General features: G+C 50.0%; 1 protein-coding gene across 29 annotated transcripts in view; it reads left to right on the forward strand.

Annotated features, from left to right (window-relative positions):
* Positions 1–27,221, forward strand: part of Dnm2 (dynamin 2) — an 82,852-nt gene that overhangs the window by 43,135 nt on the left and 12,496 nt on the right. For 5 of the 29 annotated variants that reach the window (NM_001357721.1, XM_006509980.3, XM_017313128.2 and 2 more), the window contains 10 exons: positions 3,301–3,399; positions 4,571–4,731; positions 6,490–6,632; positions 8,431–8,566; positions 10,239–10,306; positions 12,365–12,503; positions 13,291–13,377; positions 17,609–17,679; positions 21,701–21,752; positions 26,462–26,575. In NM_001357721.1, the coding sequence (NP_001344650.1) occupies positions 3,301–3,399; positions 4,571–4,731; positions 6,490–6,632; positions 8,431–8,566; positions 10,239–10,306; positions 12,365–12,503; positions 13,291–13,377; positions 17,609–17,679; positions 21,701–21,752; positions 26,462–26,575 (1,070 nt within the window). Of the gene's footprint in view, positions 1–3,300; positions 3,400–4,570; positions 4,732–6,489; positions 6,633–8,430; positions 8,567–10,238; positions 10,307–10,856; positions 12,504–13,290; positions 13,378–17,608; positions 17,680–19,004; positions 19,035–19,160; positions 19,816–21,700; positions 21,753–22,615; positions 22,628–26,461; positions 26,576–27,221 lie in introns of those variants that run through there. The other 24 variants (XM_006509978.3, XM_006509973.2, XM_006509975.2 and 21 more) reach the window with 11 other exon arrangements.

Below are 27,221 nucleotides of genomic sequence, written 5' to 3' on the forward strand. Positions count from 1 at the left end.
TTGCGTGTCCAATGGGCCTCTCTTTCCAATGATGGCCGACTAGGCCATCTTCTGATACATATGCAGCTAGAGTCAAGAGCTCCGGGGTACTGGTTAGTTCATATTGTTGTTCCACCTGTAGGGTTGCAGTTCCCTTTAGCTCCTTGGGTACTTTCTCTAGCTCCTCCCTTGGGAGCCCTGTGATCCATCCATTAGCTGACTGTGAGCATCCACTTCTGTGTTTGCTAGGCCCTGGAGAGTCACTGTCTTTTAAAGAGCATACAGGGTTAGTTAGGCTCCTGGTTTCAGAGTGTCCTCTTGTGATTGGTGGTTTGTTGCTGCTGGGCCTGTGAGCAGATAACACTTTCCTGTGCACGTGGGGAGCAACATGGAATAAGAAAAGGTCAAGGGAGGCAGAGGCAGGTGGATTTCTGAATTTGAGGCCAGCCTGGTCTACAAAGTGAGTTCCAGGACAGCCAGGGCTACACAGAGAAACCCTGTCTCGAAAAAACAAAACAAAACAAAACAAAAAAAAGAAGAAAAAGACAAGGGATCCCTTTAAGTGTGATGCTTCAAGTGACCCCAGCGACCTACAAGCTTCAAGGAGACCTCACTTCACCACCTCTCAGTGGCTCTCCTCTACAGACAGCTTAGCACACGGGCCTTTGAGAGACATTTAAGACCCACATTTTAGTCTGCAGATTTAACCCCAGTGAGGGGTTGTCCGTTCAGAGGTGCCCAGCTTGAATGATTATCTGGGTTTGATCAGAGGTGCCCAGAATGAATGATTATCTGGGTTTGATCTGAGAATCTGTTAAGAGTACTTTCTGCTGGACATGGTAGCACACGCCTTTAATCCCAGAACTTGATAGGCAGTGGCAGGTGGATCCCCTTGAGTTCAAGTCTAGCCAGGGCTTCACAGTGAAACCCTGTCTAGAAAGGGCTTGGTGGATGGCACTTAACTGTTCTTTTTATTTTTTTGGTTTTTCGAGACAGGGTTTCTCTGTATAGCCCTGGCTGTCCTGGAGCTCACTTTGTAGACCAGGCTGGCCTCGAACTCAGAAATCCGCCTGCCTCTGCCTCCCGAGTGCTGGGATTAAAGGCATGTGCCACCACGCCCGGCTGGCACTTAACTGTTCTTGCAGAGAACATGGGTTCGGTCCCCGCACCCATACGATGCCCACAACAATCTGTGGTTTCAATTCCTGGGATCTGATGCCCTCTTCTGGCCTCTGCAGGTACAACATGGTACACAAATATACATGCACACCAAACACTCATACACACACACATAACTTAGTTGACCTAATGGCATATATAAATCAATAAGACCCAGTCTTTAGCAGAGCCCTCCCAGGACACAGTTATAATTCCAGGCACATCTGTCTGCATTGTGCAGTTGTATCTGGTGAGATGAGAACGTCTGGGCCTGGAGTAGCTCTGTTGGTGTGTGCCTGTCAAGCAGGCAGGATCCCAGCACTCTGTGACGCTGGTGTGGTGCCGCACACTAGAGGTGAAGGCAGGGGGATCAAGATTTCATCATCTGCTACACTGAGAGGCCAGCCTGGGCTACAGGAGAACCTCTCTCAAAAAACAAGAAGAAATAAAACCTGGAAAAGTAGAGAAGGGCGCACACACCCTGGGAGAGTCCGGGTGGGGTTTTGAGCAGAGGAGGCCTGTGAGGCCGCAGAATGAGCTGCAGGTAGGGCTGTGTGCCCTCGTCAGGAGCTTCTTAGCCCATCCAGCCGTGCTGTCCGCTGTCCACACACAGTGGGCGTGGCCATGGCAAACATTAGCAGGGCAGTGCAGGCGGTCACCATTTGTGAGCACATTTTTCTTTTCTTTTTTTCTTTTTTCTTTTCTTTTTTTTTTTTTTTTTTTTTTTTTTTTTTTTTTTTTTTTTTTTGCCTTTGAAAATACTCATGGTTTTTACAGAAAAGTTACCATGGAAAAATCAGGAGCCTGCAAAGCTCCCTTTTTCCATGTAGATAGCGCTGGCCACAGTTCCTTTCAAAGTTTTTCTTACACGTAAACTTATTTTTTAAGAGGACAGTCTCTCCTTATTTCTGTCTGTGCCTCTGTGGTCATTGCTTTTGTTGATTGCAACTTTTCTTTGTTTATTTTTCAATCATGGTTTCAGAATGTAGCCCTGGCTTACCTGTACTTCACTGTGTAGACCAAGGCAGTCTCAGTATCAGATTCTACCTGCCTCCCCCTCCCAAATATTAAGATTACAGCAAGCCACCATGCCTTGCCCTACTTTATATTATAGTGATAGTGTGTTACTCTGTGGGCAGGCCCCATTGTACAGTTACCCTCTCCTCACCCTCACTGTCTCTCTTCTCAGCAGCTGGCTTCCTGGGCAACCATGGCTCAGGCCCCTCTCCACTCATTTCTCTCCATAGTGTGGCCTCTTCCCTATCAACTATGAATTCTTATAGGTGTACCCACTTCACAATAGTGCCAGCTAAGGTAGTCACCTGTGATGGCCAAGTTGATCCCAGTCTTCTGTGGGCCTCCATTAGCCTCTGTGTGTCTTGCACACATGGAACATACAGGCAACACATTCACAGGTGTGTCCAAGCCGGTGCCTGGGTTCCTTATGTATCAGGTGGTTCTTGTTAGTTAGGCAGGATCTTCTGTGGTCCAGATTGGCTTCAAACTCTGTTTAGTGGGAGATGACCTTAAACTTGTGATCCTCCTGAGTCTACCTCCCGAGGGCTGAGGTCACGGGTGCACACCTTGCAGGCTCAGTGTAACCAGATGTTTAGGAAAGAGCCCAGGCTCCTTGGCAAGTGCTCCGCACCTCACCTGGCACAGGGTCGACCTAGGGTTTCTGAATGCTAAGGCAAGTCCATGGAGTACATGGGCTTCTACCCTGGCTTGGAAGCTCAGCTTATAAACTGCTCGGGTGAACCGTGGTCAGGACCCCAAACTAGGGATCCGGGAGCAAGGGAGGCTGAGAAGCACAGTGGATTTATTTGGTGGTGTGGCTTTGCTGTGGGATGTGCTAACTCTGGTTGACTTGGGGAGAACTTTGATGGGCTGGTCCTTGGAGTAGTAATTGGGCCAGGTTGCTCAGGTTCAAATGTGATGTTGAGAATGGGCAGGGGGGATTCTAGTTTCCGTGATGTTCATTGGTTCTGCTGGGGTCTTGTTATGCGCTTACCAGTGTTCTGTCACTAGAGCAGTAACTGTCATTTTATACTCTGCCAACAGTTGTCCAGGCAAAAGATACCATGGCTTGTCCCTGTCTCTTGGACTGTAGAGGGCCCCAAGGGCCCTTGATCATGATCCCTTCTGACCTCTGGACTCTTTCAGGCCTACGGACCATCGGTGTCATCACCAAGCTAGACTTGATGGATGAAGGCACAGACGCCAGGGATGTCCTGGAAAACAAGCTACTGCCCTTGAGAAGAGGTATGTACACAGGGCTGGGGTGGGCCACAGATCAGGGGTGTATCTTTTGTGGTTCTCCTCTGGACACAGTGTTTCTACATTACAGCTGTTTTCTGGAACACTAAGAAGCAGGTATGCAGCCACACTCGTGCTCGGTACTTGCTGTAATCCCAGCACTCTGGAGGTGGGGTTGGGGTCAGGAATTCCAGGTCATCTTGGGCTACATAGAAAGTTCTCTGTCAGCCTGGGCTACATGAGACCTTGTTTCAAACAAACAAATACAGAATGTTTCATCAGAAATAGATTGAGTTACTGGAAATGAGTCTCAGTGGTTGTATTACTCAGGGTTCTCTAGAGTCACAGAACTTATAGATAGTCTCTATAGAGTAAAGGAATTTATTGATGACTTACAGTCTGCAGTCCAATTCCCAACAATCGTTCAGTAGTAGCTGTGAATGGAAGTCCAAGGACCTAGCAGTTGTTCAGCCCCACATGGCAAGCAGGCGAAAGAGCAAGAGTGAGACTCCCTTCTTCCAATATCCTTATATGGTCTCCAGCAGAAGGTGTAGCCAAGTTTAAAGGTGTGTTCCACCACACCTTTAATCCCAGATGACCTTGAACTCCCAGTCTTCTGGAATCCATAGCCACTATGCCTCAAGATCTCCATACCAAGATTCAGATCAGAAACTTCTATCTCCCAGCCTCCAAATTAGGGTCACTGGTGAGCCTTCCAATTCTGGATTGTAGTTCATTCCAGATATAGTCAAGTTGACAACCAGGAATAGCCACTACAGTGGTATAGCCCTTGCTCAGCACATGCAAGGAACCAGGCTCATTCCCCAGCTTCCCAAACAAAGCATAACAAAGAGACACTGCTGCTGCTTGAGTCTTCCCTAGCTAGTGGAGGCTGGGGGATGAAATGCAGGACCAGAAAGGGAGTCAACTACATGGGGCAGTCCCTGTTGAACTGCACCTCCAGCCCACTCATACCTGCCCTTGAAGTTCACGATGCTTTCCTCAGCTACCTTCCATGCCATTCACACCCTTGGTGGGGCTCAGTGCTGCCCTGTGCCCGCTCTCGTGAGTGATTTTTGGACCAGTCTGTTTCTAGTCTCCACCTGGCCAGCTCAGCACAAAGCCATAGCACCATGTCCTTCCTGGCGTAACGCATACCTTGACCTTCTTTCTTCAGGCTATATCGGCGTGGTTAACCGAAGCCAGAAAGACATCGAGGGCAAAAAGGACATCCGGGCTGCTCTGGCAGCCGAGAGGAAATTCTTCCTCTCCCACCCAGCCTACCGGCACATGGCTGACCGCATGGGCACCCCACACTTGCAGAAAACCCTGAACCAGGTATAGCGGAGGTTTGAGGCCACCAAGGGCTGGTAACTACAGCTAAATGGGAGGTTGCTGTAGTCTGGACTCCTGCAATCTAACCCTGTGCAGCCTTTGAGCACAAATCCTGGCCTGGCTTTCCCATGCCTTCTTTCTCTTGTCCATCTTGCCCTTATATTTCCTAGGGTAGGGGTCTGTGAGGCCATGTGTGTCCAGGACAAGGTACATGCCTTGTGTGACAGGATACAGTAAACAGTATCCACCCACTGCTCTGTGCCTCACGCCTCCTTACTCACAGTGACGACACAGTGAGAAAACTGGAGCGCCTGCCTAGAACCCCCTAGTGAGGGTGTGGGGGTGTGGCTTGGTGGCAGAGCACCTGTTTAGAACCCCACAGTGGGAGTGTTACTTAGCAATAGAGTGCAGGCCTAGGATGTGGAAGCCCTGGGCTTCATCTCCAGTACCGAATAAATCCAGTGTGGTGGTGCTACTGTAATCCCAGCACTCAGGAGCTCAGAAAGCCAAAGTCATTCTCAGCTATGTGATGTGGGATAAGTGAGAGTCTACCTGAGTCAAAAAACAACAGCAAAGACCTCTTTGCTCATAGATTGGGACCTGAAGAGAGAGCCATTGTCCTTAGGGAATGTCCACTGGAAAGCCAGCTGGTAAACGAGCCACCAGATGAATTCCTCAAGTGTTAGCTGTGGCTGGAGGTTAGTGCAGAATGAAGCTGAGAGCAGCATCCCTAGAGCAGGTGCAGCAGGCATTGGGCAGTGTGTCTTGTAGGAAGGGATAAAGGGGGCTGGAGAGATGGCTCAGTGGTTAAGACTGCTCTTCCAGAGGTCCTGAGTTCAATTCCCAGCAACCACGTGTAATGGGATCTGACACCCTCTTCTGGTGGGTCTGAAGACAGTGACAGTGTACTCATGTACAAAAAAATAAATAAATCTTTAAAAAAAAAAAAAAGGAAGGGCTAAAAGCAGAGACCACTGGACCTGGCCAAAGTGTGGAGGGGCAGGAAGGAAAACCCTCCACAGAGCCTGGGGCTATTGAGAACCAGAGGTGTATAGCTTGGCTGGCCCCCCTGAATTAAGAGGTGCTCTGTGGAGCATTGATTGTTTGTGAGCTCAGCGATGTGGTCCATAGCAGCCACCTGCTGCTCAGGCCTGAGGACTTCATTTCAGTCCCCAAACTAAAGGAACGGTAGAAGGAGACAGTAGACTCCATGTTCTCTGACCTCCACCCAGGCACCCTAACATGTACACTTACCCCCCAACACACGTACTCACAGAAGTAAATAAGAATTCTAAAAGGCCCACAGAACAACCTGGCTCCCACAGACTTGGGGCTCGTCACAGGCCGGAGCCTCTGCACTGCTCTCCTCTAGCATTGGTGTGTTCAGAATCTTTCTTTTCCCTGCTGGGAATCCACCTGCTATGCAGTGGGGCTCTTGCTCTGTCCCTCCCCTCCCTCAGTCTCCCGCAGATGTGGCCCCACGTCCTGCTCAAAGCATATACCTTTGAGTCTTAGTTAGAGGGCCATCCCAGGCCTGCACACTGGTCCCACCATCCCCATCCTTGGGTGTCAACTGACATCTGCTACAGGCTCTCTGCTCCACTTGTTCCAGCTTCTGTCCCCGTCTCAATGATTTGTCTGTAGGTTTGTGGCTCTCTTTGGATTGCACCCAAGACTGAGTATTCTGGCCTGAGGGTGGATTGTGTTCTTTCCTGGCCTCTGGGCCTGTGGTACCCTGTCTGACCCTTACCTTTTCTATAGCAACTGACCAACCACATCCGAGAGTCACTGCCGACCCTTCGCAGCAAGCTGCAGAGCCAACTGCTGTCCCTGGAGAAGGAAGTGGAAGAGTACAAGAATTTCCGGCCTGATGACCCCACGCGCAAGACCAAAGCCCTGCTGCAGTGCGTACTCACTCCCCTTCCCCTTGCCTGGCCCAGTCATCCTGCTCTCCATTCAGGCCCTTGTCCTACCCTGCCCCTGCGAGTGTGGGGTCCAGTCTCTGGACATTTAACATGACACTGTCATTTGTAGGGTTCATGTCCTGAAACTGTGTACCTGCATTACAAAAAAACAGGGAAAAGTCACATTGTTTCAACAAGTTACCATTGTGTGCTAATCCCAGCATTTTAGTAAGTTGCCATTGTGTGTTAATCACAGTGTTTTAGTAAGTTGACATTGTGTGTTAATCACAGTGTTTTAGTAAGTTGTCATTGTGTGTTGTGCCTCATTCGTTGCTGTAGTCCTGTGGCCTGTGGCACTCAAGTTGGACACAGCTGAACAAGGTATGTTATCTAAGCCTGTCATCCTGGGCCTTAGGAGGTGGTGGCAGGAAGATAAATCAAAACTTGCTGAGCTGAGAACGTGGATGAGCAAGTTAAAGTCGAGGGCCTGAGCTCCATCTCCTGACCTAGTGCAAGGAGAGAAACCCTTCCTCCAAGCCTGAGGGCGTGCACCCGTGATCCCGTGGGTCATGGGGAGATCCAGTCTGGGGAGACAGACTGAGCTCCGCCTTCAGGGAGAAATTCAGTAAAGTAGAGAGAGATTTAAAGACAGTGGACAGTCACTTCTTTCCTGCGCACGTGCACACACACACACACACACACACACACACACGAAAGAGAGAGAGAAAACAAGACACTGTTTAAATGAAAAAAAAAGAAAAAGGAGAGAGCAAGCAAATATACCATGATCAACTGGGTGTGGTGGCCTGGTGCAAACTTCAGCCACTTGGTAGGCATTTGGGAGTCCCTTCCTTCCTTGCATCATTTAGTTCCAAGAGGTCAAACACTGTGGCCCTCAGACTCAGTGAGAAGTACCTTTACACACTGAGCCATCCCAGGACCACACCTACCCCCAAAATATGTTCTTTTTCGTTTTCCTTTTTTTTTTTATGCTTACATGAACTGTTGATGCCTTGTGTGGTTGCCAAGTTCTCCGGTGCTCACCCTGTCACCTGCTCTGCACAGATACAAGCTGAGCCTCACAGTGCAGAGCCACTTAGTCAAGATTTCCCAGCCTACCATGTTGTCGCTCCTGTGGGACCGAGGTAGAGAGGTAGCGGAAAGTAAAGATGCTCCTCAGCCGGTCTGGAGCAGCTGCCTTGACAGACAGCCATGCAGTCAATCATGGGACCTGGGGAAGGACTGCATAGCTGTGCCCTCAGAATTCCATCTAGAATTTTAGTATTAACAGATCTATTGAGGTCTTGAGAACAACCAGGATAGTGCCCAGCACTTACCAAAGTAGCGTTGATACTTTACACATTGGCTGTTAAACAGTGATATTGAAAAAGAAAGAAAAATGGCCAAACATGGTGGCATACATGCCTGTAATGCTAGCATGGAAGGCCCAGACAGAAGGGTCTGTAGTTGAAAGCCAGTTGGGGTTACACAGCAATACCTGTATTCACATACAACAATCCCATGAAAATGAGCCACAGGACTGACAAGGTGGCTCAGCGGGTAAACAGGCTTGCTGCCAAGATAGCCTGAGTTTTATCCCCAAGACGTACCTGGTAGCAGGAGAGAACTGAGTCCCATAAGTCTCCTCTGACCCCACTCATAGACTGTGGCATGCCTCCTTCCAATACACAAATGTAACTTAAAGCCTTTGTAAGAGCAGAGCTTATCTCTTGATTCATGTAATTACAGGGCCGTGCAGAAAACTCTGTCTTAACCTTTTGCCTTTTCTTTCGTGAAGGATGGTTCAGCAGTTTGGAGTGGACTTTGAGAAGCGAATTGAAGGCTCGGGAGATCAAGTAGACACACTAGAGTTGTCTGGTGGAGCCCGCATCAATCGTATCTTTCATGAGCGCTTTCCCTTTGAACTGGTAAAGGTAGGTGTTCAGCCTGGAGTTAAGTCAGACACTCTCATGCTTGGTCTTTGTCTTGGCCTTAAAAATTCTTACAAACCATGATGTTACAAGCTCCTGCATCATGTCAGAGGCTGCTGTCAGCAAACTTGGTCTGAAGGACATGTCCCCATCTTCCCAGATCTCATAATTTAGAAGCTCTGAGCTGAACAGGAGGAAAGTCCATGTTTCTTCCACTGGTGGAGGGAAGAAAGATACATGGGGGCCAACGAGATAGCCCAGCAGGTACCCTCTGCTCTGCCCGACTGCCTGAGTGTGATCTGCAGGCAGAAGCACAGAACCAACTGCAGGTTGTCCTCTGACCTCCACACACACAGGCACTGACAACACACACAAATGTGCACAGAGGGCTGAAGAGATGGCTCAGTGGTTAAGAGCAACTGCTGCTCTTCCGAAAGTCCTGAGTTCGAATCCCAGCAACCACATGGTGGCTCACGACCATCTGTAATGAGATCTGACGCCCTCTTCTGATGCATCTGAAGACCGCTACAGTGTACTTAAATAAATCTTTAAAAAAAAAAAAAAAAAAAGTGCACAATGCTAGGCTTACACCAGTAACTGCAGAGTTGTGTGAGTTGAGGCAGGAGGAGACTGAGTTTGAAGATAACATGGCCTGCAAAAGACCCTGTCTCAAAAACTGAAACAAAAACAAAACAGAAAAGTAAAGCAAACTGTCTTTGTGTCCTTTTCCTTTGAGGCCGTAGCTCTCACCTCATAGGTGTGTGTATGCTAGTGTGGAGATCAGAGAACAGCCTGCAGTGTCCCCTAATTGGTTTCTCTGTGTTAGCCCTGGTTGTCCTGGAACTCACTCTGTAGACCAGGCTGGCCTCAAACCTAGAGACTGCTTGCCTGTGCCTCCTGAGTGCTGAGAGTAAAGGTGTGCACTGCCTCTGCCACCTAGCCACTACGCACTTATTTTTAAATCAAGGTCTCATTGTAACTCATATTTGGCTGTGTAGTCATGCTTGATCTTGACCCTCTACCCCTTATGGTAGGATTACAGGCTAGTGAATGTCAGCACATCCAGTTTGCCTGTGTTGTAGATAGGGCCCAGAGCTCCACACATATGTGGCAAGCATCCGGCGAGCATGAGAACCGCAGCCTGGCTTAGCCTTATTTTCTTAGACAGGATGTCTCACCTACCTGGAACGGTACCAGTAGGTTAGGTCTGCTGGCTGGAAAGTTTAGTGTTTTACTTATGTTTATGAACATTTTGCCTAGTGTATGCTGTGTGTACCATGTACATGCCCAATTGCCTACAATGACCACAAGAAGGCGCCAGATCCCAGGGAATGGAGTTATTGATTTAGTGAGCCATTATGTGAGTGCTGGGAACTGAACCTGGGTCCTTTGCAAAAGCAGCCGGTGCTCTTAACTGCTAAGCCATCTCTGCAGTCCAGTATGCCCAGATACAGCCATCTCTGCAGACCAGTACACCCAGATGCACTCAGGTCTGCAGGCTTAGTGGCAGGTACGCTAACCTACTGAGCCATCTCTGTGACCTTCAGTTGTTTGTAAGTTTGAGCTTGCTACATCATCTTTGTGAGATACACTGGTGAATAGAAACAGAGCTAGCCACTGTTCCTGCTGTGAGGTGCCCTGGACGTGGCTCCATGTGTGGTTGGTTTCTTCTCAGATGGAGTTTGATGAGAAAGATCTACGAAGAGAGATCAGCTATGCTATTAAGAACATCCACGGAGTCAGGCAAGTTCCATGGGGAATTCCCATGTTCTCTTCCTGTCCATTCATGTGGGCCCCCCAACCTTCTGAGTCCCTGGCTAGTGAGGCCTTTAGAAGGTTCATGGATAGTTTCCAGAACTGTATAAACATCTTAGTCTTCAAGGACAGAGAAAGTGCGTGTGTTTTGGCTGTGACTGTCCTAGGTCTCTTGATTACTTGTGTCCCCTAGGATACATGACCTTGTTCTGTGAGATCTATAGTGACCAGAGGTTGGGTGGAACCAGACTTGAATCATGCCCACAGGCCCCATGTCATCATGGGTCACTTGTGGGCCTCCTGGTGTCCCCTCCTTAATTGCAATCAATGAAGTATACCCTGTTCTCTAGCGTCCCAAGATCCTTGGGTTACCCTGAGGGCTCCCCAGTTGGGGACTCTCTGGTATCCTACCCCCAGCTTTAATGGGATAGTTTTCCTTGTCAGGGACCTAGCCATGCTTAGAAAGTTGCTGACCACACCCTTTGTTTCTCTCTGACTTATCTCTCCCTGCTTCCCCACTGGGTCTGGACGTTTTTAGAACTGGGCTCTTCACGCCGGATTTGGCGTTCGAGGCCATTGTGAAAAAGCAGGTGGTCAAGCTGAAAGAGCCCTGTCTGAAATGCGTGGACCTGGTTATCCAGGAGCTAATCAGTACAGTTAGGCAGTGCACCAGCAAGGTACCACACCTGCGGACGCGGGGCCGCAGGCTTGGTATCAGGCCCCAGGTTACCTCACTTCCAAGAATCCTACAGGGATGGGACTGTGTCAGTCTGGACCCACTCAGGAGGGGGTGGGGGAATGCTGGGCTTCTTAGAACCAGCTAGACTGGTGACAGGTCTCCTGGGATCCTGATACCAAGCCCAGCATGCGTATGGTGGAATGGGGATGTCATCTGGCTGTGTTGCTTTGCTGCTTGCGAGGGAAGCAGATCGGGTATTCCTCTTCAGCTGTTGGAGGCCAAGGCTCCCGAAGCTTCACTGTTATCCCCCTTGAAAAATGACAAATGCCTGCTTCTTTGGAGTGGGTCACTTCTCTGTTCCCATGGCACTGGGAAGAACATAAACACTGGTGGCATACTGAGAGCTCAGTGCCCAGCTTCACAGAGCTACTTGGGTTCCACAGTGGCTCTGCCAGCCTTCACTGTGCCCTGTGCTGCCCTTGTTCCATCCCCACCCCTCCCAGGTAACTCCACACTCAGTCCTCATGGTCTTCAATGAGGACTCATGCCCACTCTTCATGGGCAACTGCCTCCATTTGGCCCAAACCACCAGGCTCCTCTGGGAGGACTGTATCCTGGGACAGCACGCTCCTGCCAAGCAGCGGGAGTGCTTGAGGGGAAGGAGAGGGCGTCTGCTAGTGCAACCTCGACATTGTCAGCTCTGAAAGGGCAGAGAGCACCTGCTTCAGCTGCCTGTCCTACTGGAGCAAAGTCCCCATTTGCTTCCTCAGCTTCTCCAGTGGGAAACAGAGCAAAATAAGCCAGCCAAGCAAGGGCTGGGGTTAGCGTTAGGGTGAGTTTGTAGAGTGCTTGGCTGGCTGCACAAAGCTTGGGGTTCCATCCTTAGCATCCCATAGACCAGATGTGGTGGCTCATACCTGTGATCCCAGAACTGGATCCAGGAGTTGGAAGTAGGAAGTTAGAAGTTCAAGGTCATCCTCAGTATATATACTAAGTTGGAGGCTAGCCTGTGCTACAAGGCCATTTCAAAAACTGAAGCCCAGAGGGGCTGCTGATTGACACCCTCTGGTCCCTTATCACAGACGTGATGATTTAAGATTCCTCACATGCCTTTGGCCCTATGCTGAGTGTCCTGTAGCACTTAGCCTTGAGCTGTAGGCCAGCCTATGCTCCCCCAGGCCTTGCTTATCCCAAGCTGCTTCCAGGACAGATGTGGGTGCAGGCTTTTCTGCGTATGCACTAACCAGCTCATTCTCCTTTCTTCTCTTTCTCTCTTTATCTCCCGTCCTATGTGTGCATTTGTGCGTGTGGCCTGCACTACCCCTGGGTGTCTCTCAACCTCGTCCCGCCCTCCTCCGCATGACCAGGACGGGGCTCTTCACCCCCGACATGGCCTTTGAAGCCATCGTGAAAAAACAGCTTGTAAAACTCAAAGAGCCGAGTTTGAAGTGTGTTGACCTGGTGGTGTCGGAGCTAGCCACGGTCATTAAAAAGTGTGCTGAGAAGGTAACAGGTCTTGCTCCTCCTGTCCCTCATCAATTCCCACCTATCATCTCTTCATTGGTGTCAGCCCTGAGCATCGGGACAACCTTGCCTACAGGGGACCCCTGCTGGGCACAGTGCCATCTGGAACTTTGCGTGGCAGGCTGAGTGGGGGAGGTACAGCGCACACGTCCCACCCTCTCAGTTTTGGGGTCCAGTTGGGAAACCTTTGCCATGTCCAAGCACAGTCACATCTGTGAAACCATTCTCACTTCTAGATGTCACCCCTTGCCACCACTGTGTCCTCCTGTGTGTTCCTGCATTGGGGTGCGTTTAGCAGCATCTTTCCTCTCCTGGGGAAAGTGTGGCTCGGGTCACTCACTACCCCAGATAAAAAGAAGGGAGTCTGAGGATTGGCCACATGGCTGCCAAATTCACAGAGATCAGGGAATATTTTCCAGCAAAGGGTTCCCTGAGCTCAGCGACCCCGACGCTGTGCCTTTTATCCTGGAGCAGGGCACTATGCTCATTCGAATGCCCAGTGAGGGCCATCAGTTTGTCCTGCCTGCACCTAGTGCTGGGCGGGAGGGGGCTGCCTGGCACCTCTGGGTAGTAAGTGTCATTCACCCTCTCTGCCACTTTCCACCTCCAATCGCTGGCTTTGCAAGCGGCTCTCAGCATGCACGGCACCCTCTTGCCTTTCCCACTCCACATGCCCCTGACTGGCCTGCCCTTGTCTCCCGGCTCCCCTCCCCTCCCCTGGCCTGGCCATGAAGACCTTGTCAGCTCAGCCCTTGTGCTTGCTCCCCAGCTGAGTTCCTACCCCCGGCTGCGAGAGGAGACCGAGCGAATTGTCACCACCTACATCAGGGAGCGAGAAGGGAGAACCAAGGACCAGGTATTGTACCAGTTCTCTGTTTCCTCTTTGTTCATGTCTAGCAAATTTTGAGAATTTAGTTTTGTGAAGTGATAATATTTTTCTTTAACTCAACCTGGCTTCCAAATAAATTAGTCAGAGACTCTAAGATGTACTTAATCAAGCTATATGACACAATAGCTAAGTAGTTATTAATCTGTTCTAATCCTTGAAGCTAATCTGGCGACCTCCCAGCCATAGTCTCCAAGGTACTTGTATCTTGTGTCTGGCTCTCTGCTCCAATATGTTCCTATATGTTCCAATATGTTCCTATGGTGAGCATCACAGAGATTCCTCTCTTTCTTTACCCTCCCCTGGCTGAGGTCAGAAGTCCAGCCATACACTCTCCAGTGCTCAGCCATTGGCAGATCAGCTTTTATTGAGAAAACAGAGAATAAACCAACAACTGTATACACAACATTGAGACAAGAGATACTTAGAATAGACAACAGTACCATGTCCAGATTGCCACCAGATATGGGGACAGAAATCAGCATTTGAATAAGATAAGGATATTTATTTATTTATTTATTTATTTATTTATTTTTGTTTGGTTGTTTGGTTTTTCGAGACAGGGTTTCTCTGTATAGCCCTGGTGATCCTGGAACTCAGTGTATAGACCAGGCTTGCCTTGAACTCAGAAATCTACCTGCCTCTGCCTTCCAAGTGCTGGGATTAAAGGCGTGCACCAAACATGCTTACACTGTGAGGTTTTGGTTTTGGTTTTGGTTTTGGTTTTTTTTTTTTTTTAGATATTTTCTTTATTTACATTTCAAATTTCTTAGTTTCTTCTGAAAATCCCCTATCCCCTCCTCCTCCCCCTGATCCCCAACCCATCCATTCCTGCTTCCTGGCCCTGGCATTCCCCTATACTTTTGCATAGAACCTTCACAAGACCAAGGGCCTCTTCTCCCATTGATGGCCCACTAGGCCATCCTATGCTATATATGCAGCTAGAGCCACAAGTTCCACCATGTGTTTTCTTTGATTGGTGGTTTACAGCTGTTTATCTCGCCTGTGTTTTCCATAGCATGCACGTGGAGGCTGGAGGACATCTCTGAGGAGGGTTCTTGCCTTCTCTTTATGCAGAGGTTCTGGGGGTGATGTGGGGGGGTCGAACTTAGTTCACCAGGCTTCCAAGGCAAGTGTCTTTATCTGCGGAGCCATCCTAACAGCTCCAGATCCATTCTGAGGCCTAGGACCATGATGCGGCTAATATAGCACTTGCCTAGCATGCGAAGCCCTAGTTTCCACCTCCAGCACCCTGTCAGGATGTGGTGAGGCACAATTGTCATCCTAACTTGGGAGCAGAGTTAGGAAGATCCGAAACTCGGTGTCATCCCTTGACTACATAACTGAGTTCAAGGCCAGCCTGGGCTACAGGAGACTGTGTCGCCTACCACACCTTCCCAAAAAAAAGAGAGAAAGGAAAAAACGAATTATTACTATCTGTGGCCACCAACCTGTATCCTGGCCTCCCCATAATGCATTGAGAAGTCTTCCACCATGATTGTTCAGGTGGCATTAATGTCTTTGTGCAACTACAGATTAGATTGTTCTATACATGCAACTAAATCTTTGTTCATTTTCTCAAGACCAAGGTGTTCTGTTCTTTGCCGGGCCTTTCCATAGTGCTTCGGGGAGACTGTGATTTCCAACTCTGACCCAGTGTTGAGGGCCATGTGTCACCTATGGTGGCAGTGGTTGACTTTCTCCATTGTTGGGACATTTTCTACTGTGAATCTACTGTATCGTTTTAGAGCTGCCCCTACCTGCTGGAGAAATGCTAGGGCATCTGGAGCCTTGCACTTCCATACCCTGAGCTGTCATTAACCCTTCAGGAGGGGAGCTGGAGCCATGCCTCCTCAGTGGACCTCGATTGTGTTCCCAGCACTCCCATGTTTACTCACAATCATCTATGACTCCAGTTCCAGGAGCTCCCATACTCCTAGTGTTGCAAGCGCTAGGCACGCACAGTGTGATCAGTCATATATGTAGGCCTTGTACATATAGAATAAAAATAATCTAATTATGGGGTCTCATTACAGGTGCTTAAATCTAAATTACTGCAAGTGTTCATATTGGGCCTGTCATGGTGAAAAAACTGGCTCCTTTGACTTTAAGCCAGCATTTAGTACTGGACCTCTTAGACACTCTGTAACCCCATGGCTTAGGAGATATGGCTTTGATGAAGGGGCCTGTCATCACAGTATGGAGTCATCACAGTATGGAGAGACTGAAATAGGATGAGCAAGAATTCAAGGCTGGACAGACTGGGTTATATTATGAGACTGTCTCAAAATAAAACAAGGACAGAATGCTTCTGTCATACACATAGCCCTGGGTTCTATTCCCAGCACCTCAGGAACCTTACACTGATGGTGCACTTGAGATTGCTCAGGAGGTGGAGGCAGGAGGATCGGGAGTTGAAGGTCTTTCTCAGCTGTGTGTTAAATTAGAGGTCATCCTGGGCTCTGGGAAACCCTGTCCCCAGAAAACAAACAGAAAGTCAAAACAATACACCACCGAAATACACCATGAACACTTCTGCTTGTTTCCATCACTGCTCCTGAGGCTGCTGCTGCTCTTCCTGTGCACACAGCCTCTGGGATCCACTGTGGACACTACCAGGCTTCACAGCAGAGCTGTGGGAAGACAGTGTTCAGGCCTTACAGAGCCAGCTTCAGGGACTCTGCACAACACCCCGCCCTCCCCAACAACCTCCTAGGTCTGTGTATATTGTCTTGGTTATCACTGAGGAGCTAAAGACACAGTGACCAGGGAGTGTCTGGCCTTGAGCCAGCAGAAACCTTTGCCAGCGGAACCAGAGCCCCTCTGCCAGGCAGCCTGGCCTGTTGTTAATAGGAACTAGGGTAGAAAGCTGCCTGAGTCAGTACAGTCCATGGAGCGACTTCAGCCTTTGCAAACTAGGACCATTAGCATCCTAGCAGACAGGGCTGTAATGAGGTTGGCAGTGGACTATAGCGGCATCTCTGTCTGCCAGATTTGAGAATGCAGCTGTCTCAGGTATGGGCATGTACACACATGCTGGGCACCTGCAGAGGTGATTGGGCTTTTAGTGCGTGTGGTACTGAGTTCCATCTTTTTTTTTTTTTTTTTTTTTTTAAGATTTATTAGCCAAGCATACAAGCATAGTGGTGCACACCTTTGATCCCAGCACTCAGGAGGGCAGAAGCAGGTGGACCATATGTAGGTATATGGTCTACAGAGCAAGTTCCAGTATAGCCAGAGCTACACAGAGAAGACCCATATGGGAATGAATATTTTGTCTGCATGTAATGTGTGTGTGCTACATGCATATCAGGTGCTTGTAGAGGCCAGAAGAGAGCATCTATCCCTTGGAACCAGAGTTCGAGACAGGTGGGAGCCACCATGTGAGAACTGAGAATTGAACTCAGGCCCTCTCTCCAGCCCTCAGCCATACTCTTAATTTTACATTAGTATGTTTGAAAACAGAGCCACACATAAGCCAAGCATGTTGGTGCACATCATTAATCCCAGCACTTGGGAGGCAGAGGCAGGCGGATCTCTGAGTTCAAGGATAGCCAGGGCTACACAGAGAAATCCTGTCTCAAAAAAAAAGGAGGAAAGAAAAGAAAGCCACACATGGGCTGATGCTGGCTTGAACTCGGAGTGCAGCTGTGAGAGTATCTGTATAACATACACACATGTTGTCACGTGGGTGTGCGTGCATGTGAACTGATGAGATCCCAGAGGCGAGTCTGACGTCAGATGCGCTGTGATTTGAAGCTGGCTCAGGAGCAGCGTGGTGGTAAAACACTCTCCTAACATTTATAAATCCTGACTCCCAACAATGGCAGTATCAATAAAAGAGAAAAAGAAAGAGAAGAGAATGAATTCCAATCCACTTCCATAACTTAATAACATTAGGCCCCAGGTCACAGGTCAGGCCGTGGCCCAAGGAAGACAGCCCACAAGGCAGTACCCATGCCCACCACATTGAGCTACCAGGCACTGTCCCCTTATCCCAGCCTTCCTGTGTGGCTCTTTTCCACCTGCAGATCTCCCCTTGTCCTGGTGATTTAGCCTGCCCGCTACACCCTGTCGGGGAGAGCAGGGGGGGGGGGGATGCACCAGTTATGTCTGCTGCCCTCTGCTGTGTGTGTGTGTGTGTACTGTGCCTTCCTTGCTGTTCTGTACACTGTAGTCACACACCCCTACTTTCCTCTAGATTCTTCTTCTGATTGACATTGAGCAGTCGTACATCAACACAAACCATGAAGACTTCATTGGATTTGCCAAGTACGTATACAGCCATTGTCAGAGGGGCAGCACCAAGACCAGAGTGGTCATCCATCTGCTGGGGATGCTGGGCAAAGGGTAGAGCCATTTGAGAGTGCCTTGGAGCTTTCTGTGCTGTGACTTCTGTCACAGTGTCCTCACCTAGCATGTTGTCTATGGACATCTCAGGGACAAGGTGTGTACTCTGTGGCCATTCTCAGGGAAGAGGAGGCCAGCCAGGTTCATACTCTGCATGACTTCTTAGAGCTTTTCACAGCTGGAGCACCATGTGGGCTCTGCCTTTCACACACTGTACACAGATACATACGCACTGTAGACTTAAAACCAGAACCTTGGGGTGGGATGTTTCCATTGTTAGCACTTGGCTAGCATGCACAAGACCTGGATTAGACCACAGGGCCAAAACAACAGATACCACACCTGATTGTATTGGTCCTGGGTCAGCCATAAGCTCTGGACCAGCTGGGCAAACTTGGGTGCCACGGGGGGGGGGGGGGGGGGTGTGTTCTGGTGGCTCATGCAGATTTTCTTAGCTTTAGACAATAGGATACCACCAGGCACCAAAAGACAGACCCTTGTGTCCATCTATACTACTGATGTACTTTCGTGCCAGATCCCTTGCTGGAGCAGTACACAATCTAGGCCAGGTCCACCTGTCCACAGGAAGTCCATGTGTTAAGACACAGTCCACTTGCCGGGCGGTGGTGGCGCACGCCTTTAATCCCAGCACTTGGGAGGCAGAGACAGGCAGATTTCTGAGTTCAAGGCCATCCTGGTCTACAAAGTGAGTTCCAGGACAGCCAAGACTATACAGAGAAACCCTGTCTCGAAAAACCAAAAAAAAAAAAAAAAAAAGACACAGTCCGCTCAAGGCTCTTGGAGTCCAGAGGGTGGCTATGGGGCTTTTAGAGCTCGGGTTTTAGAGACGTGCTAAGTGGGAGGGCACAAGGCTGAACTGTCTATTGTCTCTGGGCAGAACTGGTGGACCATGAGCTCTGAGCGGGCACATGGTGGATGAATGAAGCGAATGACTGACTGGTCGATCAGAAGCCCTCCCTGAGCACGTGTAGCCTAGGGCCCTTAGCTGGGTGATTTCTTCCCTGGGGTGGGCTGCATTGGGGGCTGGGCAAGGCAGCCTGTTTAAGCCCTGCTCTTCCAGCCGTGCATGGGCAGCAGAGTAGCCCCCATTGGTTGCTTTCAGTTTCCTCACCTCAATGTGTCTGCTTCTCACACTTCATCCACAGTTCCTTCTCACAATCTCTCCTGTTTTTCCTTTGACCACTCCACTTCTTTCTCTGGATTCCGGGGCCTTCCCACTTACCCAGCTGTTTCTATACTGAGGAGCTGGTCACAGGGTGGGTATTGCCTGCTGTGTGCCTTTTTCCCTGGTGTGTGACCCGGGGCGTCCTCCCTGGGGAGCCTCAAACCTGTGGGGGATGTTCCAGAAGCCCTTGAATTACAACAGCCATTCTCTCAACCAGGGCCCCAGCCAGGCCTTGTGAAGAGGACTCTGGGTAAGACACCATAGAGCCTGCCGTATAGGGCGCACAGACTGGGGAGTCGTGGACAGTGGCACAGCAGCCTGAGGGATGAGCACTGGGGAGACCGTCGCAGAGAAATCATGCAGTGGCTGACAGGGGACTGCAGGGAGCTGGTACTGGACAGGGAGATCAATAGGCAGGACACCAGCCAGTGAGGCAGGATGGAGACAACAGCTGGTGACCACGCCCCTCATCAGGGAGACCCTGCCATGGCACCCAGTGTCTCTAGTTAGGGCCATCACCATCTTGGCTCCTGTTTGAGGGAGCTATGTAGCACATAATACATAAGTAGCACATCTGGCCCCTTGTCACTATACTGTTGAGTGATGGCTTAGCTTAGTCTCACCTTCTTCAGGATGGCTCATTATAGACAGGGCCTAAAGGAAACACCCTGTGATGGCTGCTGCCGTGGCACAGTTGGTAGAGCACTTGCTTAGCATGCATGAAGTCTAGCACCAAATCAAAGGGGTGTGATAGCCCACTGGAAGAGAGAGAGAGAAACAGCACAATTGGTCCAAAGTTATCTTTGGTTATATATCTGAAGTAGAAGCCAGTCAGGAACACAGGAGACCCTCCCTCCCTCAAAAAAAAAAAAAGGCCAGTAAGATGATTTAGCAGGTAAAGGTGCTTGCTGTCTAAGCTGCATGACTAGTTAGATCCCTGTGTGCACAATGCTGTGCCCTCCAAAAAAAATAAAGATAAAAAGCCGAGCCCTGGGAGAGTGGTGTCAGAAGAGCACTAAATGGGCATCTGTGTGGGTCCTTACCAGTCTAGAATAAAGAGCCCATCTCCTCCAAACACTCACTGCCTTTCTAGCAACTGACTGAAGCTTTGTTGCTGCTCCCTAGTCTCTGTTTAGGCTACTTGAACTCCTGAGGTAGCCCAGCCTAGGCACAGACTCCTCCTACCTTAGCCTCCACTGGGGCCCCTGGCTTGTACGCTCACTTAACAACTTTAAATTGAGTTTCCCAATTGAAACTCAGCTGGTTTGAGCTGTAGGCAGAATCTCAGAGCAGCCAGCCGGTGGTGAAACCAAGTGTGTTGCTATTTGTGTCCTTCTGCAGAGGACCTGGGTTCTGTTCCCAGAACCCACATCAGGTAGCTCACAACCACCTGCTACTCCAGGCTTCCAGTGCCCTCTGGCCTCCATGCACACCTCACATGTGTGGTGCACATAAGCTCATGCAGGCAGGCACACACAGTGACATACATACACATGTACATCTTTTTTTTTTTTTTTTTTTTTTTAAAGATTTATTTATTTATTATATGTAAGTACACTGTAGCTGTCTTCAGACACTCCAGAAGAGGGCGCCAGATCTTGTTAGGGATGGTTGTGAGCCACCATGTGGTTGCTGGGAATTGAACTCAGGACCTTCAGAAGAACAGTCGGGTGCTCTTATCTGTTGAGCCATCTCACCAGCCCACACATGTACATCTTTATAAAAAAAAAAAAAGAAAAGAAAACTATAACAGATGAGTGACAGGACACGGTTTCTTTCAGATGGTTATATTACTGTTAGAATATGCATCAGAATCAGTAAGGAGAGTGGTGGGTAGCTACAGGAAGTGTAGTGTGGTCTGTCTACAGCGCCACTGCATGCAGAGCACCTGGCATACACAAAGCTCTGTTTTCGTCCCCAGCACTTCACATACTGCATATGGAGGCAGCCTGGAGAACTTGAAGCCCAACAATCCCAGCACTTGGGGGGGCTGAGGAAGGCAGATCTCTTTCAGTAACTGTCCAGCCTGGTCTACATGAGATCTAAGATAGCCAGGGCTACATAGTGAGAACCTGGAGAGACAGAGAGAGAGAGAGAGAGAGAGAGAGAGAGAGAGAGAGAGAGAGAGAGAGGAAGAGAGAGAGGAAGAGAGAGAGGAAGAGAGAGAGGAAGAGAGAGAGGAAGAGGGAGCTAGAGTTGCTGCGGGTCTGTGAAGGGGAGCACACACGAGGCCTTGTATTTGGTCTGCTGCATTCCCTTCTCAAAGCTGAAGGTGCAAGAACCTCCCATAGTGGGTTTGGGCAAGTCCTTCTAGCAGCCATTTGGCCAGTGTAAGCCCTAGAACTATCAGGGCTGGTGATGGGAGCCACTTGTAGACTGATGAAGGGTCAGTGGTGGGAAGAGAATGTAAAGAAGCCCCAGGTACGTTGTGCTCAGGGTCCCCTGGAACCAGCTTCCTGTCCCAGTCCCCTGCATCTTACACCTCTTCTTTGAAGCTCTAACTTCTAGTGACTTGTGGGAAATAGCTGGTGCTTCTGGAGTGGCCATGAGAAGGTTCTAGAAGCCAGGGTTAGCCAGATACACTTTTCTCATTTCATGTGCTCTAGTTGTTCTCTATGTTCAGGAGCCATGGCCTTGCCTCTGCCCTTAGTGGGTCAGTGGGCCCCTAGGGAAGGCACCTCAGCCCGGGCCGCCAGGGCATCTCTTTACCTCCCTCCCATGTCTCATCTGAATATGCCTTCTCTGCTTCTGTTACAGTGCCCAGCAGAGGAGCACGCAGCTGAACAAGAAGAGGGCCATACCCAATCAGGTAGCTCCCCAGTCTCTGCTGTCACTCCCTTCTGAAGACAGGAGCATACTTAGCTCATCATAGCATTTGATATGGGAACCGACTCCTTAGTACTAGGCTGCTCTGTCAGCTTCTGGGTCATGTAGCTGTTAGAACTAAGGCTTCCACAGGACCTTGGGGCAAATTGCAAACACCCAAAGGCCTCATCTGACATCTAATGTGAAAGTTACAACTTGACCCTCAAAGCAGGAGATGTGTTACAGTGACCCCGAGGTGTATGTTTTCTAACTCTTGGCCCCAGGAATGAAGGCAGGTAGGTAGAAACCATGGAAAGTGCCACAGGCAACTCAGGGAAGATGGGGATGGTTTGAATGCCACGGCTGGAGAACCCCAGGCCTCCTTTATAATCCCACCCCAGCTTCAGAGGCTTCGCATACTTACAGATGGCTTCAGAGATGCCAGTATTACGTGTCTGGTTGGGCTTGTTTTTCTGTCCAGTTTCTGCACTGTCCCCCAATTCCCTTCCCATGTCAGACTGGGGTGGGGATGGGGCGCTGTGCTGTTTTATCTTGCACGATTTAGAGCCAGATGGGGAGAAATGTAACAAATGCATGATTTTGAGTTTTCTTTTTGTATGTGTGCTTGCCATAGGTAGTACATATGTTGTTGCTTTTTTTTGTTTTGATGAAGATAATGAATTAAATATTAACACCATGAATATAATTAATAGCATGTAATTTTTTTCTTTTGCTGTTTTTTTGTTCCTCTGATCTTCCTTCTCCTACCCTTGTGCTTTCCCTGCGTTCTCTCTGTCCCTACACGCCCCTTCCATCTCTCCTGCTCTCCCTTGATTGACCCACAACCCTAACTTTACATTCTCAAAGGGGGAGATCTTGGTAAGTACCTGCTTAGTGTGGTAGCTAACTTAGAGACCTAGCAGTAAAGGAGGCCTGCCTTCACCCTCTGCTCAAAAAACTAAAACGTGCACTAACCCGGGAGCTACACGTCACCGCTGTCACTGGACCTCGCGCTGTCCTGGGGATCTGTTGCTCTCACAAAAATACTAACCCAATTGCAGCTCTCTGGGAGACACGCCCCTCTGCTCAGTCCTAGCAGGTTCTCTTGGTGTCCTGTAGTTCAAAGATGGCAAATATGCATTCACACATTGCCTCCGGCCCCACCTCAGCTTCCTAGACATGCAGATTTTGCTCAGGACCTGCTGGAATTCATTTCTTTTTTTTTTTTTTTTTGTTTTTTTGGTTTTGTTTTTTTTTTTGGTTTTGTTTTTTTGTTTTTTTTCGAGACAGGGTTTCTCTGTATAGCCCTGGCTGTCCTGGACCTCACTTTGTAGACCATCCTGGCCTCGAACTCAGAAATCTGCCTGCCTCTGCTGGGATTAAAGGCCTGCGCCACCACGCCCAGCTTGGAATTCATTCTTGCTGCCAGGCCTTATCCTCTTTCTCTTCCTGCAGACATCACTGACTGACCAGACCATGGCTTACCACATGAGGAGATTTGCCTTTCTGTGCCTGTGGCAGGCATGACTAAATGATCCAACACTCTTTCCTGTGATTTTCCTCCACAGTGAACCCAGGGCAGACACTGCTAATCAACCCTGGCATTCTTTCTTAATATGCACACCATTGACTCCCCATTCTGTAGCTATTGTGACTGATTATTTTTTTTTCCATTTTTTATTAGGTATTTAACTCATTTACATTTCCAATGCTATACCAAAAGTCCCCCATATCCACCCACCGATTATTTTTTTTTTAATTTTCCATATGATATCCTACTCCTTTACTCACATAGGCATAAATAATCAGGTTCCCTCTAGCCTGCTGCCTTCATAGCAGCTGGATGGTCAGTTCCACTTTCCCACTTTTCTTATCCATTGCCTGGGACAGATATCACAGAGTGATCCCAGCACCTTTTCTGCTGTGCTCAGAATTGTTGCCATAGACTACTCCTACCAGTCAGTTGGTGTGCATTGTATTTGCCATCCTAACTGTGGGCAACTCATCTTCCTTTTGCTCAAGGGCTGGGAGCTGGGGTTGTCAGAAGGGTGTGAGGCCCAGCCCTGCTGAAAGCTGAGTCTGTGTGGAGGTGCTCCCCGCAAGCAGCTTGGCCTCAAGCCCTGACAGACCCCTTTCTCCAGGATATTCTCCTGCTGCCACCACCATTCTCTGCAGGGATATTCTTGGAGTTTTGACTTTTGCAAAGGTTGAGCCACTTCTGTGTGTAAGTGGTGGGTCCTTGTTGCACCTGGGTCCTGGCAAAAGCAGGCTGGGTCAAAGTCGAAACCTGGGCCAGTGTTAGAGAAGAGGGGTCTAGGACCAGATTAGCCTCAGGCCTGGAGCAAAGCAGTCAAGTAGCACTTCTAGGTGGTCATTGTTCCTACCTTGTTCCATTCTCCTGGCCACAAAAGCACACACAGCCTGGAGATCCTGAGCGTGGCCGGCCGTAGCCTCGGGTGCCTTGGCCATGCTTGGTCTTCCAAGTGATCTTCACCCAGAGAGGAAACCATCATGGCTCCTGCCGAGCTCGCCTTGCTACTACTTGCTGCTCAAGCCCCTGGGATGGGTCCTTTCTGTCCTGCATGCCTGCATGCCGTTACTGTGCCCCAGGAATGGCCATCCTAGCTGCCTCTGCTCTTGCCACACCTCCCCTAGCTCCTTCTCACCCAGTTCCTTACAGCCGTGACCCTAGGTTCCAAATCTACCTTGGAGATAAGGAGGCACAGCCTTCGCTGTTCCCTGGAATCAGTCTGTCTGTACTTGTGGGATCGGTGTTATCTGGGGCTACATTGGGGTACCCACATGGGCGGGGGGCTGGAAGGAAAGGGTGCTCACACAGGCAGGGGGCAGAGAAGGAAGGGTGCCCACACAGGTGGGGGGAGTGGGGAGCGGGGAGGGAAGGGCGTCTACAGAGGCAGGGGGTGGGAGGGGCGGGGGGCGCTTTGGGGATTTTGCCAGCTCATGTATCCTTAGTGGAGGCAGCTAGGCTAGACCTCCAAGGGACAGAGTGACACAGCTGTTACACAGTAGTACAGAGACCCCACTATGTTGGATTAATCTTCTTGGGGTACAGTGGTAGCTTGGGCCTAAGTTTCTCTCCCTTGGTTGACATGTGGTGACTAAGTTCAATAAGCTCTTACGCTGGGCTAAGACTGACTGAAAGGACCCTGCCACCCATCCCTGGCAGGACAGAACTTGGCTACAGGACCCCAGGCTGGGTGAGTTCCAGGATTAAGCAGTCAGCCTACAAGCCTCACCAGCCAGCCTAGGTGGTCTAGAATTGAGGTTCCTGGAATGCTGAAAAGCCTCGTAGCTAAGCCCAGGCTGTTTTGGAATGAATCTGTATAAGTCAGTAACTCTGTTTCTAGCACGAACACTATGCCCTCCTGGGGCTCCAGGCATCTCTAGGAGTCTGAGATCTCTTGACTTCCCAGGGAGGGAGAGATTCTTGCCCTCAGCTTTGATGAGGGATGTCAAGTGGAAGCTTATGTTGTTCTTGGCCCAAGAAGGGACTTAAGTAGGCTGGAGGGATTCCTGAACCTTTCATAGCTGCTTTGGCCTTCATGGCCTGCTGCTTGGAACCCAAACACACCCACTGTAGCAGGGTAGGTGGGCACAGGCCCTGTTTAGGTTTGGCAACTCTAGAGCCAAACAGGACAGGATAGGGAAAGGGGAACCTCAACTCTAGGGCCCCAGACACCCTATTTTGGATTCTTCTGCCCCATCCTACCTGAGAAACCCAAACGCAGCCTCCCCACCTGTCCATAGCTATACATGTCACATGCTCTGCAGCCTGGCCCATCTGTTGCTGCCTTGGTCCCAGGCATCCCTGTTGTCACCTCTGCATGCTTCCTGCTGTCCCCAGAGTACCCAGGTCAGGGGGTGGGAGGCTCAGGTCTACATGTGCCTCCGTGTCCCAGGGATCATGGGAATCTGAAAACGTGGCCCCCTCAGGCTGCCTGTACCTAGCAGTCAGGTGAGTCCCCAGGCTGACCTGGCCTCTGTTCCCCATCAGATAACAGCTATGGCCCAACGAGCCCTTTCCATGGTGTGTCTCTCAACCGAGACCCCTGAGTTGTTACTCATAGAAAAGTGTGCCCACTGGGCTTCCAGCTAGCTGAAACACAGTCCCACTCTGGTGGACCCTTCAGGGTCTCTAGTGGTCCTCTGGCCAGCCCTCTGGGTGGGACTGTCTCCCTAGCTCTGGTCACCTACACACAGAAGAGCTTGTGTGAGTGAGACACCTTTGTGGGTCAGTCCATGAAAGAGGTCACAGCTGTCCCCTGCTGTGGGTTCTCCAGTGAGTCATCTCTGCCTACCTTGTGCAGATCCCCAGTGTCACATTCTGCACAGTCTGGCCCCAGCCCTAGCCCTGGCCTCCTGGCCTAAGCCCTTTGTTACTCCTAGGACGTGCATTTTTGTTTCCTGTGTCATTTACATCACTGTAACCCCCAAGGGGCTTCTGGGGCCCTGGCTTGCCATTCTGTCCCTGAGCTAGAGATGTGCCCTCCGACTGTCTGCATCCGTCCCCACAGCGGTCCCGGCTCCCTGTCTGATTCCTAGCTGGGAATGCTTGGCTTGACATGGAACTAGGATCCTGGCTGGGGTGGAGGTATTGCTGCCACAGAGCCAGGCTTCTATCCTTACTGGGGAGGAGGGGGTGGGTGGAGCAGCAGGGCTGTCCTCCCTGCTAAGCTGAGGCCTCTCCACCAGGTGATCCGCAGGGGCTGGTTGACCATCAACAATATCAGCTTGATGAAGGGTGGCTCCAAGGAGTACTGGTTCGTGCTGACAGCTGAGTCATTGTCTTGGTACAAGGATGAGGAGGTAAGCAGCTGGGGACAAGGGTGGCCTGATAAGGTAGGCAAGGGAGGTGGTCCCCAGACTGATTACCCCATTCCCCCAGTCACTTGAGAAAGGGAGTTTACAGTCAGGCATGCTGACGTGCTGAGACCCAGCACCAGTGGTAAGGTCCAGGCCTGTCCAAGTTATGTAGGAAGTGCCCCTGTCAGACAGTCCAGCTGGTAACATGCTTATCCTGCCACGGGAGCTCTGACTCATCCCAGAACCTAAGAGAAAAGGGAGGCGTGAAGGGCGCTCGTATTCCCAGCAGGCTCCGCAGGCAGTGCCTGCTGGCCAGCCAGGCTTGCCTCCTTGACAGGCTCCAGGCAAATAAGAGACCTGACTCAAAAAGCCAGAGCGCAGCGCCTGAGAGATGACACCTCAAGTGGTTCTCTGTCTTCCAGATCCACTTGCATGAGTATGTGCCTACACACAAACTTGAGTATACACCCACACAAAAGAAGAAACAGGAAAGCAAGCCAGGGGCCGTGGTGGTGTAGCTTAGCATGCACGGAACCTTTGGTCCCATCCCCACTTAGCATCGCATGCGTGCCTGCGATGCCCACACTCAGCAGGCTCCTTCACTAACATAGCTCGTTCAAGGGCAGCCTGCATTACAGTGAGGTTTTAT

Source organism: Mus musculus, chromosome 9 (assembly GCF_000001635.26).
Source record: "Mus musculus strain C57BL/6J chromosome 9, GRCm38.p6 C57BL/6J".
Lineage (NCBI taxonomy): Eukaryota > Metazoa > Chordata > Mammalia > Rodentia > Muridae > Mus > Mus musculus.